Source organism: Corticium candelabrum, chromosome 10, assembly GCF_963422355.1.
Source record: "Corticium candelabrum chromosome 10, ooCorCand1.1, whole genome shotgun sequence".
Lineage (NCBI taxonomy): Eukaryota > Metazoa > Porifera > Homoscleromorpha > Homosclerophorida > Plakinidae > Corticium > Corticium candelabrum.
Genome location: NC_085094.1, coordinates 4,442,636 through 4,459,634, shown reverse-complemented (window position 1 = coordinate 4,459,634; position 16,999 = coordinate 4,442,636). Strand labels below are relative to the sequence as shown.

The 16,999-nt window shown below is 41.7% G+C and overlaps 2 protein-coding genes and 1 long non-coding RNA gene across 6 annotated transcripts; all 3 read right to left on the bottom strand.

Moving 5' to 3' along the window:
• Nucleotides 1-2,235: 2,235 nt before the first annotated feature.
• LOC134185819 (ALK tyrosine kinase receptor homolog scd-2-like) lies at nucleotides 2,236-4,790 on the bottom strand. Its single transcript, XM_062653697.1, has 2 exons — nucleotides 2,670-4,790; nucleotides 2,236-2,618 (listed from the first exon to the last, which is right to left on the bottom strand). The coding sequence occupies exons 1-2, from the start codon at nucleotides 4,703-4,705 to the stop codon at nucleotides 2,381-2,383; spliced, it is 2,274 nt and encodes a 757-aa protein (XP_062509681.1). The 5' UTR covers nucleotides 4,706-4,790; the 3' UTR covers nucleotides 2,236-2,380.
• A 361-nt stretch (nucleotides 4,791-5,151) lies between these two features.
• LOC134186196 (uncharacterized) lies at nucleotides 5,152-7,148 on the bottom strand. The gene is made up of 3 exons (XR_009970921.1): nucleotides 7,081-7,148; nucleotides 6,921-7,020; nucleotides 5,152-5,966 (listed from the first exon to the last, which is right to left on the bottom strand). It is a non-coding gene; the product is annotated as an uncharacterized LOC134186196 (long non-coding RNA).
• Nucleotides 7,149-11,930: 4,782 nt separating this feature from the next.
• LOC134186156 (uncharacterized) lies at nucleotides 11,931-15,453 on the bottom strand. 4 transcript variants are annotated; one of them, XM_062654074.1, is made up of 3 exons: nucleotides 13,050-15,453; nucleotides 12,482-12,980; nucleotides 11,931-12,430 (listed from the first exon to the last, which is right to left on the bottom strand). In XM_062654074.1, exons 1-3 carry the CDS (start codon nucleotides 15,445-15,447, stop codon nucleotides 12,193-12,195), a joined length of 3,135 nt encoding a protein of 1,044 aa, XP_062510058.1. In that variant the 5' UTR covers nucleotides 15,448-15,453; the 3' UTR covers nucleotides 11,931-12,192. The 4 variants fall into 4 exon arrangements, with proteins under 4 accessions (XP_062510058.1, XP_062510057.1, XP_062510056.1 ...); XM_062654073.1 differs by having other exon boundaries at nucleotides 12,482-13,232; nucleotides 13,293-15,453; XM_062654072.1 differs by having other exon boundaries at nucleotides 12,482-15,453.
• Between the last annotated feature and the right edge of the window lie 1,546 nt (nucleotides 15,454-16,999).

The following is a 16,999-nucleotide window of genomic DNA, read 5'->3' as shown; positions in this document are numbered from 1 at the left end:
CTAACTAGAGACTGATTGAAACATTTTAAACTAGATTGGGATTCAATCTTCACTGTACAGAAATTTCAGGCAATAGACCCAGTGGAAACCTTTCCACAGTTGTTTGGCACTGGGGTAGGTACATTGGTTGGATATCAGACTAACATCATGTTGAATACCAATTCCAAACCAAAGTTTCATCGACCCAGACCGATTCCATATGCCTTGCATACTAAGGTCGATGCTGAACTCGAACGGATGCGGAAGGAAAGTATCCTGAAACCAGTAGAGAAGGCATCTACAATAAGTAAATACTGCTTCCCCGCAAATTCCGTTAAGGAAGGGAGCACTTCCATAAATACCTGATGAGAAGGAAATCTAAGCTAGTAACCGATCATCGACCGCTACTAAGAATTCTAGGAGCTAAGGAAGGAGTTCCTCCGCTAGCAGATGCACGACTGCAGCGCTGGGCACTCATATTAAGTGCCTACAGCTATGAGCTAGAATACAGGGCAGGGCAGGATAACAAGGAAGCTGATGTATTGTCTCGACTTCCTATACCAGTAGAAGTGATTAATCCAATGAACAAATCTTTGGAATGGATTATTGTAAGCAATTGTCCATGACTGCCAAAGGGATTGCAAAGGTAACCCAATTGAATGTGGTGACAAGTAGAGCATATCAATACACTCGATACGGATAAACTACCAGAGATGTGGACCAATCCATACAACAATTTGCTAAACGTGTTAATGAGTTATCGATTGAAGGTGGCTGCTTATTGTGGGGCATCAGAGTTATCATCCCAGAGGAATTGAGAAAGACCGTATTAGCGCAGATACGTGAGGGTCATCTGGGGACCAGCAAAATGAAGGCCTTAGCCAGAAGTTATGTGTGGTGGCCAAACCTGGACAGGGATATAGAAGATTTGGCAAGATCATGTGAACAGTGTCAAAACCAGAAGAGTAGACCAAGTACTACTAAACCTCACATCCACGGATCTACCCAACATCACCATGGCAACGTGTCTATGCAGATTTTGCAGAATTTGCGGGGAAGCAGTATTTACTTATTGTAGATGCCTTCTCTAAATGGCCAGAAGTCCACAAACTGGGTATACATGCTACTACAGGGCAGACAATATAAGCTATTCGAAGCAGCTTTTCTTGTCATGGATTGCCACAGCGACTCGTAACCGACAACGGTCCTCAGTTTAGGGCACAAGACTTCAATGAGTTTATGGAAGCCAATGGAATCAAGCATCAACTGACTCCACTCTACCATTCTGCATCTAATGGACAGGTAGAGCGAATGGTACAAGAGTTGAAAAAGAGCTTGAAGGGTCGACCAGCGGGAAGGTCGATAAGTCATCGAGTGTCTTCGTTCCTTCTCCACTATCGTACGACTCCACATACTGCAACAGGCAAAACTCCTGCCGAACTGTTGTTAATCAAACGAATACCGATAACCAAGTTATCTTTTTTGCGCCCAGAGGTAAGTGACATTGACAGAGATGAGCAGAGAATCAAGTTCGAGGAAGCTACCAAACGATCAAGACAACTGGATCCTGGTTGTAAAGTCGGTGTGTGGAATCCACGTTAAGATAGTCGTGGTAGATGATTGGTGGGAACCGTCGAACAACAGCTAGGACCAACCAACTATTTAGTGAATGTGGAAGGACATTCCAGGTACGTTCATACAGACCAAATGCGGTGGAGAGATCAACGGAGTGTACCAGAAACAGCTGATGTAAGCGTACCAGAGATAGAGGTGGAAGAGATACCAGCACCAGTCGTTCCTGTGAAAGAGACAGTACAAGTAGTTGAAATTCAATCTAATCAACATAAGAACCAAGATGAGGAGTCTACCTTGATCTCCAAGAAAATGTTATCACCTCCAGAAGACCACGAGATTGAGACTTCCAGACGTTATCCAAAAAGACAAAACAGACAACCACCAGCAAGATATCGTAAACAATAGATAAGGACAGCACCAGGTTAAGGAAGAGAGAGTGTGGCATAGAGAGCATGCGTTTTAGGTGTGACTGCGGTTTGCGTACGTCTTATATTAGTCCAGCGTAAACTAACGTTGAGTGCACTTGTGCAGTAGAATACGTGTCGTTTACTGTAGCAGAATGTATTCTGGTATAACCGGTCCACTGAGTCGGTATATGCGATATACTTAGCCTAGACTACAGGGGAGTAGTATCACGGCTGGTGAGCTATATAACATAAACAACTGTATTCTACACAGTAAATAACAATTTTTACGACTAAAACTACCAATTCGAATATCGTATGCTATAGCAATCTAATCTGCTGTAATACCTCTACATAGCAGCTAAGCGTCACTAGACTAGTAGTAACAATTGGCCAAAATTCAAAACTCTCGTGTAGTCACTCTAACATGCATCTTCCACATGAATGCTTTCCAGACAGCTGACAACTTCGCTAAACGACGGTCGTTTCCGAGCTCTTCCTGCCCAGCAAGCTTGCATTACGCTTGCATACCCTTCCGGGCAATCGCACGGAACGACGGGACGCTCGCCTCTTTTTACCGCGTCGTCGACTTCGTGAGCAAACCGATACTGCTCGAAAGGAAAGCCACGTGACCAAATCTCCCAAAGCACAATTCCAAAACTAAGCACAAAATGTATTATTACATACAATAAAATTGACGTCGTCGAGTACCTGTAGACATCGATGGATCCATCGTAGCTCTCTCGTCGTGCTAACTCTGGTGCACTCCATCTCACTGTCCCGATACCATCTTCAGACAAATCTCTCATTTCAACTAGAAGCTCGTTTCCCGAATTCGTGCTGCTCAATGCATTGTTTCGATTTGATCGTCGGTTTTTCTGTGCCCCACTAAAGAGTCTTCCAAGACCAAAATCAGCCACTTTGACAATCCAACTTTTGCAAACGAGTAAATTCTCACTTTTCAGATCTCGATGGATTCTCGGTGGGTTCAATTTGTGAAGAAACTCCATTCCTTTGGAAGCGTCTAGAGCAAAATCTATTTTACGATTTTGATCTATTTCAATACTGACGTCATCCAGTACGTGACGTAATGAACCTCTATGCGCAAACTCGACGACAAGAAACGGTTGTGCTTGTGGACTCGTTTTACCGGCTCCGATGAAAAGTACAATATTTCGATGACGCATTGTTTGCATAAACTTAATTTCTCCTGCAAATTCCAATGACGATTCTGATTCATCATTGTTAATCAGCATTTTTACAGCAACGTCTAGATTACGGTATTGCGCTTTCCACACTCTTCCCGAAGCTCCTCCTCCTATTTCGTCCTGCAGTTCTATTTCTTGCCAACTGATCTGCCACGCATCGTTCAAAATTTGTATTTGACGACGGAAAGCCGTTTCTCGTTCTCTTCGTTTCTTGATGATGCGCCGTAATACAACAACGAGTAAAGTAATAATACCTATAACAAGAATAACCCCCGTTCCAATGTAATAATATGTTGCGTCTTGACAGTGAGAACCAGTGAATCCGATAGTACACGTACATACGGGAGCTTGCGTTAGCCTGTCGCTCACCACCAGACATCTTCCATGACGACAGTAACCCGTGACACAAACATTGCATTCGGTCAGCCTCGACGAACGCTCTTGTCTCGTCGTCGTTCCATTTGGACATTTGCGGCACTCTTTCGTCTCTACATCAGAGTAAAATCCTACTTTGCAGACGTCGCAGGGAAAACGAGAAATGTTGCTCGATCCTAGTCCTTCAGGACATCCAGCCTTGATGTAAAGTAAACTAGAAGGCTCTAGACTTATTAGATATCCTCGCCAGAAATGCAAAGATGAATAGAGATAGTTGTACGGCAAATTTTCTAGTTTTTCATGTGCGACGAAATTCCAAGTCTGCAAGTGAACAATAAACATCCACAAATAGATATATACGTTGGTATTGGATTTCAGGGTTTTAGGACACCTAGACACAATCCATAGCGTTTCACTTTGAGCGGTCGCCACAAAATGGCAAGAATTTCCATAAATAGAAGTAAAATGTGAAATTTGGTTGGTTGGTTCTAAATATCTCCACGAATTGTTAATCATGTTATATCTCCACAATTCTAAGTTCAAATTATCATTTTCGTCATATCCGCCAAAAACAAACATTTCGACTCCTATAACTGCAGCAGCATGATTATATCGAGGTGAGGGGACGCTTTCTGCTGCCTCGTTAGTAATGGGTCCGATGTAACCGGACCCACTACTCTCCATCATTTTCACTTTCTTCCAAATTCTACTTGTAAGAGAAAATTGCCAAAGATCATTAAAATTGTGGTTTGCATAATAACCTCCAAACAGCAACACTGACGTCGAGTTGATAGTGACGACTGTAAAAGCAATTCTAGAAGGCCTAGGACTTTTCACTAGTCGTATGTGATCTCTTGACGCGATCAACATTGTGTACCTGGATGACACCACCAACCACACATTTTCCTGCATGTGCATGCTAATCACTTTCTTCCTCATTTTATTGGCTATATTTATGCCTGTAACGTTGAGATATCCCTCCACTTGCCATCGCTTCGTGCCCAAGTTCATCGACCACATGGCTTGTGGCACAGACCTTACATCTTGGGACGGAAAGGCAATCCGGTAATATGTGTCTCTCCACAAAGACTGAAATCCGTATTCCGATGGAATTAGAAGGGTATGGTCCATTCTATCAAGATGCCATGACTGTTCTCCCGTCATATTTCGTCTCTGCAGACTCCAAGTACTTGTACCACAAACTTCTGTGATGACGTAATACTTAACAACCTGACCGACAACTCGTACAACATAGTTTCTAAATTTTATTGGATATAGATACCAAGACAAAAGCGGTTCGAAATCATCTCCCTGAATCTGTTCAACAAAAGCGACCCCAGTAGAGACAGACAGCCTAATAACTAAATATCGACCAATACTTATACAAAGAATCTCTCTGGTATCATTAACAAATTGAACATCCACATAAGATATCTTGATATTCAGCCAAATATCATATGGAATGCAGAGTTTCGTTTTATTCCAAATTGATTTCTTTACGGAATATTCCCAAATGCATTCGTCAACTAAAGCCAAAACTGTTGTCTTTCCTGACCAACCACCAACCAAATATACACTTTGGAAGGAAGGAATCGTGTTTCCTACTTTCTCCCAACGATATGTTGTCTGTTCTATCACACAGCTCAGTCTGTAGCCGACAGAATGATTTCTATCGCCAATAACGTAGAAAATGAAAACATCCTGACTACAGGAGCACAAAGAATGTTCTCTTTCCACGGACACTGCAAAAATGTCATAAGGAATATCTGTCCAACTTGGCCCATCGCCCACAATCGCGACTCGTTTCCATCTCAGTTGTTCGAACACAAATATCCAAGTGCTGTTGATAGCATCAGGAGACAGAATGATGGCGTGTGAACTACAAATTGTCACAAGACGTAACCAGGTATTCGATGGAAGGCCATGGGCAACACTAGCAATCATTTTCCAAGAGTCTGTTTCTTCGTAATAAATCCACGTTTGGTATGAAGTTGCATCATCTAAAATTGTGTCACCGGTTTCTGTTGTAGATAGTTCTCCAAAAACCAGTATCCTGTAACGATATTCTTGGATTCTCATCGACGGTTTAATAACTAATTTTGCTAATACAAAGTTTATCCCACGTGGAGTATTGCAGGTCCAAGAACTAAAACGTCCAAACTTATTAAAAGACTGACAATTACTGTTAAAAACTGCACTTGTTTTAGTATCTTTGCTTGCAAAGGTTGGAGGCGAGATATTGTCGAGTGGAAGTTGTTGTACTCCGTTCCTTGTGTTTCGACTTGGAGATGAGCTTGTGCTTAGCTTGTCATGTGCAATAAACAGAGTGAACAGAAATACGTACAGAGAGAATTCCATGCCGGCATTCGGCAACAACTTGCTAAAGCAAAATGAAACGGAAACGCTTTGCGATTGTCCAACAGTCCTAGTAAGCGATATTGCAAATTGATAAACACAACTAAACGTTTGCACATACATATTATTGCTATACATGCAGACTACTGTTCGTTTGCATTTGAAATACAAACTGCAAACAAACAAACACAAACCGACAGAGATATAAACAAACAAACAGACAACAGAGCTCGACTGTACTTCCTCACAACGAGCGAGTAGCCAACCTCCATTTGCTCGCTCACAAAAATTATGAGATAAAGGTAATACTACTAGATACTAGTAATGTCGTGACCAGATGCAAAGTATCATGATTTTGATGCTACTAATACTACTGTAAGCTATTTAATTGTTAATTAACGTTGCACTCGAGTGCCAGAACGGTACTGTAGTCTGCTGTACTCTGTAGCGACTGCTTATCATACTTGAAGAAAACAAGCAGGGGTGTAGCATGGCATGGGCTAGACAGAGACAAAATAGCCCCATCAACGTTTGTAGGCGTGGTCATAAAAATTGTGGACTGCAACCCTCTTTTACATTCTGGATCTGCCACTGATTCTACTGTCCAGTATCAGTCAATTGGAAGCCAATAAAAGTGGACGTGTTCATAAAAGTGGGCGTGTCTCGTATCATCGTGAAGTCCATTTTTAGAAGTCACGCTCTGCCTCTGTACAAGAATAATTTTATCTCACGCAAATACCTCAATTAATTAACCATTTATATACTAGATCATTAGATGCGGTAAACTTCCGTTCTGTTTCCGGCGTATTACCCCGTATAACCTGACTAGATCGCGAAGCGAGAAACATTGTAAAACGTACTGCAACACATCTACTAACACATTTAGCAGTAGCATGACACGTTTCAAACAATCTGCATCTAGCTTGTATGTCGGTTTTGACGCTAGACGATTGCGTACGCAGCCAAACGACACACTAACTAACAAGTACATACTCTTCGAAACATCAAACGCGCTAGAATGTACCTGAACTATACTTGGGCCGAGTTTCGCACGCGTTTTCGATATCCTTTCTTGTTCCTGTGATAAGTTCTGTCACGTTATGCCAAAATCAACACCTAGTTAGCTATAACAAAGAAGAAACTGGGCTACGACACGCACAACACAATTCGACCTATACAACTACTTTGTCTCGACTTTGGCAATGGCAATAATCAGGCCCGACGGAAGCAACTTGAAAGTGGAGCGGTCTGGAGCGCGTTATGAGGTGTTGCTTAGCGCACGCAAGGAGTGGGGTTGCTGGGCGTGTACAGGTGCAACCACGAGTACACTGCTTGAACCACGCTGGCTGGAAAGCTCGATTGGAGACTTGCTTCTTTCCAAACTCACGTTTGGAGAATTGGAAGTTGGAAGGCTGGTGGGGTACTTCAATAATAGGAGGAAGCTCGCATTCGACGCTCGATCGCAACTATGGCGTGCCATTTGTGTCAAAATTAGACAATGAGATGAGGCGATGAGACAATGAGATGAGACAATGAGATCATGCGATGAGACAATGAGATGAGGCGATGAGACCATGCGATGAGACCATGGGATGAGACCACGCGATGAGACCATGCGATGAGACCATGCGATGAGACTATGGAATGAGACCATGCGATGAAACTGCACTATGAGACTGCAATATGAGACGGCATCAATATGAGATTACCGCAGATTACCGCAGATTACCGCATGCCGCTACTACACTGTATGGGACTGGGGAGACTGCATTACATAATTATATTTTATCTACTACAGAGAATCTACTTTTTGAAGATTTTTTCACCCGTTTTCTTGTGTGATTGCATCAAGGTTGCGTTTTTGAGCTCCACAAAACCAATCGAAGTGCCTACTCTCCCACTTTTCTAAATCTAGACAACACATGCAGTATGTAGTCTTTGGTATCCGGTTGGAGAGTTACAACATGTCGTATATATCTTGTACGAGTTAGACACTCGCTGCAAGTCACTCTATTTCTAGACTACAATTGATTGTCGAAACACATCTAGATGTAGACCTCGTGTAATTGCCTCTCAGGAAATCCCCTTACACGTGTAGAACACCTAGTAGATCGACTCCTTCCCTATTAAAACCTATCTAATCTCTGACACAACTTCACGGATTTGCGTACAATGATAGTCAGCGTGCACACATGTATACATATATACTTACGTCGTCTACCTCTTATGTGCATATAGATGGTGGATTTTTCATGATGCACTCGGTCAACTAGTAATTTTGGGTGTAGTCAACGACGTCGAGTCTGCATTGAGAAGCTACGAGTGCAAAATAACAGCAAAACAACACGAGAGCGCAAACTCTGAAATGAAGATAAGAAAATAAATTTTAAAAAAATGCAAATAGAAAATAAAAATGCTATTTAAAAATAAAACGTAAGTATTGTAGTAATATTTCAAATTTAATTTTTTAATTTTAAAATACTATAGTTAGCATTAAATTAATTGGATATTGCAATGAGAAGAGGCAATGAGACAATGAGACGAGGCGATCAAATGAGACTGCAATATGAGATTACTAGAAGAGGTCATGCAGCTACATCGTTTATATTTTTCTACAAAAATTTATTTTTAAAAAGTCTAATTACAATTACAATTATTCTTTTCAATAATTATAATTATAAGAGATAATGATAATTAGATTTCTACGCTTGTGTGTTTGCTTTAGAAACCAAGCGAGTACCTAGACGCCCACGGTTTTAGACTACGCACAAGTAGCTAAAACATGCTGGATCTTGACACTCGCTGCAGCTTATTCTATTTCCTTACAATCGCGCGTACGTATGTCTAAATTATTGCTTCTCGGGAAATCCCCTCACATGTGTCACAGGATACATTAGCTAATATATGAACGCTTCCCACATGCAATAACCACAGTCGTCCTATTTCCAGAATGAACCTAGAAGTATAATCTCACGGATTTTCACACCCTAGTCAGCGTTCACACTCTTCGTTGTCTGAGCATGCGATGTCTGCTTTTTCTCACTCACCGTATTTGAGTCTGCGGCTAACTGAAAATTGTGATCCGCCTGCGAATTAACTCTTTCCCAATTTTGGGTCTGGAAGTGCGCGAAATCTAGAGTGTCGTACAGATGACAGGCGAGATTTACATGTGAACGCTAACTAGACCCGGCTGCCCATCGCCAAACCGTGTAAGTGCACATGCATCGAGTCTCAAATAACTTTGTGATGACATTCTAATCGTCACAGGGAGCGATGTTGAAAACCATATAATTTTATAGTACATCAATTTCAATGTCAGCTAGTCACGTAGCTCTTAAAATCAACCTTTATTATCTAGATATTTCTGTAGTCTAGCACAACCATAGATTAACTATCAAGCATCGAAAGGTAACAGAAACTTTAATTCAAAAAGGCTCTTGTTAAACAATTCCTTATTGTATTCTAACACAATAATCATAGAACCAAACATGCATCTACTAAAAGCCTAGTCAAATCTAGCAAAGAAAGGGTCTGCCATGCTTAAATTAAATGTTCACCCAAATTTAATGTTCACCCAAATTTAATGTCTACCCATGCCCATTTTAAAGTTGGATCAGTTTCTTCTGAAAGATTCCAAACAGACATTACTAGTACTATTAGTATATGTACTGTAAGCACATTCATATGTTTGCCAAAAATTAGTAATGCCAATATACTGTATTATATATCTGTGCCTCACCACGTACCTTGATGTACTAGTAGTACAAACGTTTTGAGCTGAGCTGGCTCCAGAGAGCAACATAAATATCATGGAACTTTGACACCTTAACTTCCACAGTGACACCGTATGTCGCGCTAATCAAAAATCATATCGTCTGCTGTTAATGTTGTGCCATACATAAGATAATATTATTTTAAAACGTCAGATTCAAATATAGACGGTATCTACCGAACAAGTTGTCTCTAATAAATATTCTTTTAGCCGAACTCAAGTAAAAAAACTGTGTGTGTGTGTGTGTGTGTGTGTGTGTGTGTGTGTGTGTGTGTGTGTGTGTGTGTCTGTGTGTGCGTGTGTGTGTGTGCGTGTGTGTGTGTTTGTTTGTTTGTTTGTGTGTGTGTGTGTGTGTGTGTGTGTGTGTGTGTGTGTGTGTCTGTGTGCTACAATGGCTCAGTTGGTTAGAGAGTTAAGTTATGGAGAGTTCACATCCGGGACCTTGAATGGTCTCAAGTTCAAGTTACAGTGATGGCGAGCTATGGCATAATTTTATTAAGCAAGAAACTAAAACACATTTGCTTCTGTTGACTCAGGAGTATAAATGAGTACCTGATCATTGACTGGGATCATAAGTGGTCGCCGGCTGTGACGTGATATCAGCCACTGGGGTCTTGGTGAGACTTCGGGTGCTCACACCACAGTTGGCTTCACAAGTCGGTGCTCCTGCGAGTACCTGGCCCGGCTCCAGAAGTTTGCTAGCGCAGTCCTAGAGTTTCCTGGGTAGCGCACTGGGCCAAGCAGAGCTGGAGGGCGTGACCTCTGAGAGACAGCTCCTGACATTTAGGATTTTTAGGTGTGTGTGTGTGTGTGTGTGTGTGTGTGTGTGTGTGTGTGTGTGTGTGTGTGTGTGTGTGTGTACGTGTGTGTGTGTGTGTGTGTACGTGTGTGTGTGCGCGCGCACGCGTGTGTTGCTTCGAGCAACTGTGTCGTACGGTGAACGAATCCGATAGTTTGAACGGTCGTACGGGATGGATGATTTCGTTCACATGCACCAACCGGACTGACCATCTCAAACTTGCAAAATTACGTAAGCGGGTTTCGCTCGGTAGACAAATATGCGGAATTTTTCTTCTTTGATTGTGATACGGATGCACTGGAGGTATAGATCCAGTGATTGCTACAAGTTTAGACTTTTAATTGTCAATGATATGTTGCTTTCTTTAGGCCGCCTTTTGCATCAAGAAGCTACGAAGCATACAAATTATGTGGAGAAGCAATACCGTACGTGAGAGCTTTCTTCGATATGCAGATTCGCTTCGCTTTCCTAGAGCATTACTCAACTTAGCGTGCTGCAGAATGGTTGCCGCGGCATGTAATACGTGTGTGTGTGTGTGTGTGTGTGTGTGTGTGTGTGTGTGTGTGTGTGTGTGTGTGTGTGTGTGTGTGTGTGTGTGTGTGTGTGTGTGTGTGTGTGTGTGTGTGTGTGTGTGTGTGTGTATTGGTACTCAAAGTGGCGAATACATGCAGAGTTTGTCTGAAGGCGGCACAAACAACAAGAAGTCGGTATGACGTCATCAACTTTTTATGACGTCATACATTTGCCGCGTGACTCGACGTTTAGACTGGTATAATTATGAACCCGTTTAGAGGACATATGTACAGTGTGTTACTGTTTTATTGCAAGTTAGCACAAATTATGCTTTGGCAAAGAATTTAGCAATGACATGATTTTATGTTTTAGTCACTACAGTACTGTCGTGCATTCTCTTGAACGTGAATTTAATTACATAAAATTAGACACTGTTTAAGACATAATTAAGAGTGAAAACCGCAGACGTGATTTCTCCACAAGCTGCCATTCAATTAGATTACACAACAACATGCATCTTAGTATATAGAGAGCAGTCGGCAAAACCAGGGCTGTACTTGGAGCATTTAGTTGGTCGGTTCTTTCAGCTAGTGCTTTAGTGGACCTCTCAGTCAGTTTAACATGCTCTATTCTAGGCATTCTATTTATTAATTACAGGTTTATTAAAAGAAATTGGTACATATGTATAGTATAAAGGTAATACTGATAAACACCGCACATTGCGCGCCAAGGAGTTTTGAAGTGTAAATCTGCTAATATCTGGAATGGAGTCCCAGGCTAGCACTTTAGTAGTTACAGCTTCTACATGTAATCTGGTGCAAATATTGCATGCAGATTGGTCGTGCATACATATCGAGGTAAGAGCGGACCTCCGACTGAAGTGGGTCGGTTCGTTCACACACCTCGAACCCCATAGCTACGCGCTAGCAAGCACAATCAGAAAGTAAGCGCGTGATTAATTGAAAGAAGTTTAATCAAAACAAACACACAAAATTTAAGAAAAATTTCACTTAACATGCGCTGAATAACCATGTTCATTTGTCTAGACAACTGTATTCTACACAGTAAATAACAATTTTTCGACTAAAACTACCAATTCTAATATCGTATGCTATAGCAATCTAATCTGCTGTAATACCTCTACATAGCAGCTAAGCGTCACTAGACTAGTAGTAACAATTGGCCAAAATTCAAAACTCTCGTGTAGTCACTCTAACATGCATCTTCCACATGAATGCTTTCCAGACAGCTGACAACTTCGCTAAACGACGGTCGTTTCCGAGCTCTTCCTGTCCAGCAAGCTTGCATTACGCTTGCATACCCTTCCGGGCAATCGCACGGAACGACGGGACGCTCGTCTCTTTCTACCGCGTCGTCGACTTCGTGAGCAAACCGATACTGCTCGAAAGGAAAGCCACGTGACCAAATCTCCCAAAGCACAATTCCAAAACTAAGCACAAAATGTATTATTACATACAATAAAATTGACGTCGTCGAGTACCTGTAGACATCGATGGATCCATCGTAGCTCTCTCGTCGTGCTAACTCTGGTGCACTCCATCTCACTGTCCCGATACCATCTTCAGACAAATCTCTCATTTCAACTAGAAGCTCGTTTCCCGAATTCGTGCTGCTCAATGCATTGTTTCGATTTGATCGTCGGTTCTTCTGTGCCCCACTAAAGAGTCTTCCAAGACCAAAATCAGCCACTTTGACAATCCAACTCTTGCAAACGAGTAAATTCTCACTTTTCAGATCTCGATGGATTCTGGGCGGGTTCAATTTGTGAAGAAACTCCATTCCTTTGGAAGCGTCTAGAGCAAAATCTATTTTACGATTTTGATCTATTTCAATACTGACGTCATCCAGTACGTGACGTAATGAACCTCTATGCGCAAACTCGACGACAAGAAACGGTTGTGCTTGTGGACTCGTTTTACCGGCTCCGATGAAAAGTACAATATTTCGATGACGCATCGTTTGCATAAACTTAATTTCTCCTGCAAATTCCAATGACGATTGTGATTCATCATTGTTAATCAGCATTTTTACAGCAACGTCTACATTACGGTATTGCGCTTTCCACACTCTTCCCGAAGCTCCTCCTCCTATTTCGTCTTGCAGTTCTATTTCTTGCCAACTGATCTGCCACGCATCGTTCAAAATTTGTATTTGACGACGGAAAGCCGTTTCTCGTTCTCTTCGTTTCTTGATGATGCGCCGTAATACAACAACGAGTAAAGTAATAATACCTATAACAAGAATAACCCCCGTTCCAATGTAATAATATGTTGCGTCTTGACAGTGAGAACCAGTGAATCCGATGGTACACGAACAGACGGGAACTTGCGTTAGCCTGTCGCTCACCACCAGACATCTTCCATGACGACAGTAACCGGTGACACAAACATTGCATTCGGTCAGCCTCGACGAACGCTCTTGTCTCGTCGTCGTTCCGTTTGGACATTTGCGGCACTCTTTCGTCTCTACATCAGAGTAAAATCCTACTTTGCAGACGTCGCAGGGAAAACGAGAAATGTTGCTCGATCCTAGTCCTTCAGGACATCCAGCCTTGATGTAAAGTAAACTAGAAGACTCTAGACTTATTAGATATCCTCGCCAGAAATGCAAAGATGAATAGAAATAGTTGTCCGGCAAATTTTCTAGTTTTTCATGTGCGACGAAATTCCAAGTTTGCAAGTGAACAATAAACATCCACAAACGGATATATACGTTGGCATTGGGTTTCAGGGTTTTAATAAAGAAAGGACACCTAGACACAATCCATAGCGTTTCACTTTGAGCGGTCGCCACAAAATAGCACTCACTTCCATTAATAGAAGTAAAATGTGAAATTTGGTTGGTTGGTTCTAAATATCTCCACGAATTGTTAATCATGTTATATCTCCACAATTCTAAGTTCGAATGACCATCTTCGTCATATCCGCCAAAAACAAACATTTCGACTCCTATAACTGCAGCAGCATGATTATATCGAGGTGAGGGGACGCTTTCTGCTTCCTCGTCAGTAATGGGTCCGATGTAACCGGACCCACTACTCTCGATCATTTTCACTTTCTTCCAAATTCTACTTGTAAGAGAAAATTGCCAAAGATCATTAAACTTGTGGTTTTCATTCCAACCTCCAAACAGCAACGCTGACGTCGAGTTGATAGTGACGACTGTAAAACCATATCTAGAAGGCCTAGGACTTTTCACTAGTCGTATGTGATCTCTAGACGCGATCAACATTGTGTACCTGGATGACATCACCAACCACACATTTTCCAGCATGTGCACGCTAATCACTTGCGCCATTACTTCTTCGGCTATATTTATGTCTGTAATGTTGAGATATCCCTCCACTTGCCATCGCTTCGTGCCCAAGTTCATTGACCACATGGCTAGTGGCACAGACCTTACATCTTGGGGCGGAAAGACAATCCGGTAATATGTGTCTCTCCACAAAGACTGCAATTCGTATTTTGATGGAATTAGAAGGGTATGGTCCATTCTATCAAGATGCCACGACTGTTCTCCCGTCATACTTCGTCTCTGAAGACTCCAAGTACTTGTACCACAAACTTCTGTAAGGATGGAATACTTAACACCCTGACCGGCAACTCGTACAACATATTTTCTAGCTTCTATTAAATATGGAGACAAAGGCAACAGCTGTTCGAAATCATCTCCATATATCTGGTCGACAAAAGCGTCCCCATTAGAGACAGACAGCCTAATAACTACACGTTCACCAATATTTATACAAAGAATCTCTGTGGTATCATTAACAAAATGAACATCCTTATGATTTTTGTTAGCAATATTCGGCCAAATATCATATGGAATGCAGAGTTTCGTTTTATTCCAAATTGATTTCTTTACGGAATATTCCCAAATGCATTCGTCAACTAAAGCCAAAACTGTTGTCTTTCCTGACCAACCATCAACCAAATATACACCATCAAGGAAAGGAATTGTGTAGTTTCCTACTTTCTCCCAACGATATGTTGTCTGTTCTATCACACAGCTCAGTCTGTAGCCCGCAAAATGATTTCTATCGCCAATAGCGTGAAAAACGAAAACATCCTGACTACAGGAGCACAAAGAATGTTCGCTTTCCACGGACACTGCGTAAATGTCATAACGAATATCTGTCCAACTTGGCCCATCGCCCACAATCGCGACTCGTTTCCATATCAGTTGTTCGAACACAAATATCCAAGTGCTGTTGATAGCATCAGGAGACAGAATGATGGCGTGTGAACTACAAATTGTCACCAGACGTAACCAGGTATTCGATGGAAGGCCATGGGCAACACTAGCAATCATTTTCCAAGAGTCTGTTTCTTCATAATAAATCCACGTTTGGTATGAAGTTGCTTCATCTAAAATTGTGTCACCGGTTTCTGCTGTAGACATTTCTCCAAAAACCAGTATCCTGTAACGATATTCTTGGATTCTCATCGACGGTTTAATAACTAATTTTGCAAATGCAAAGTTCGTCCCACGTGGAGTATTGCAGGTCCAAGACCTGAAACGTCCAAACTTATTAAAAGACTGACAATTACTGTTAAAAACTGCACTTGTTTTAGTATCTTTGCTTGCAAAGGTTGCAGGCGAGATATTGTCAAGTGGAAGTTGTTGTACTTCGTTCCTTGTGTTTCGACTTGGAGATGAGCTTGTGCTTAGCTTGTCATGTGCAATAAACAGAGTGAACAGAAATACGTACAGAGAGAATTTCATGCCGGCATTCGGCAACAACTTGCTAAAGCAAAATGAAACGGAAACGCTTTGCGATTGTCCAACAGTCCTAGTAAGCGATATTGCAAATTGATAAACACAACTAAACGTTTGCACATATATATTATTGCTATACATGCAGACTACTGTTCGTTTGCATTTGACATACAAACTGCAAACAAACAAACACAAACCGACAGAGATATAAACAAACAAACAGACAACAGGGCTCGACTGTACTTCCTCACAACGAGCGAGTAGCCAACCTCCATTTGCTCGCTCACAAAAATTATGAGATAAAGGTAATACTACTAGATACTAGTAATGTCGTGACCAGATGCAAAGTATCATGATTTTGATGCTACTAATACTACTGTAAGCTATTTAATTGTTAATTAACGTTGCACTCGAGTGCCAGAACGGTACTGTAGTCTGCTGTAGTCTGTAGCGACTGCTTATCATACTTGAAAAAAACAAGCAGAGGTGTAGCATGGCATGGGCTAGACAAAGACAAAATAGCCCCATCAACGTTTGTAGGCGTGGTCATAAAAATTGTGGACTGCAACCCTCTTTTTCATTCTGGATCTGCCACTGATTCTACTCTCCAGTATCAGTCAATTAGAAGCCAATAAAAGTGGACGTGTTCATAAAAGTGGGCGTGTCTCGTATCATCGTGAAGTCCATTTTTAGAAGTCACGCTCTGCCTCTGTACAAGAATAATTTTATCTCACGCAAATACCTCAATTAATTAACCATTTATATACTAGATCATTAGATGCGGTAAACTTCCGTTCTGTTTCCGGCCTATTACCCCGTATAACCTGACTAGATCGCGAAGCGAGAAACATTGTAAAACGTACTGCAACACATCTACTAACACATTTAGCAGTAGCATGACACGTCTCAAACAATCTGCATCTATCTTGTATGTCGGTTTTGACGCTAGACGATTGCGTACGCAGCCAAACGACACACTAACTAACAAGTACATACTCTTCGAAACATCAAACGCGCTAGAATGTACCTGAACTATACTTGGGCTGAGTTTCGCACGCGTTTTCGATCTCCTTTCTTGTTCCTGTGATAAGTCCTGTCACGTTATGCCAAAATCAACACCTAGTTAGCTATAACAAAGAAGAAACTGGGCTACGACACGCACAACACAATTCGACCTATGCAACTACTTTGTCTCGACTTTGGCAATGGCAACAATCAGGCCCGACGGAAGCAACTTGAAAGTGGAGCGGTCTGGAGCGGTTATAGGGTGTGGCTTAGC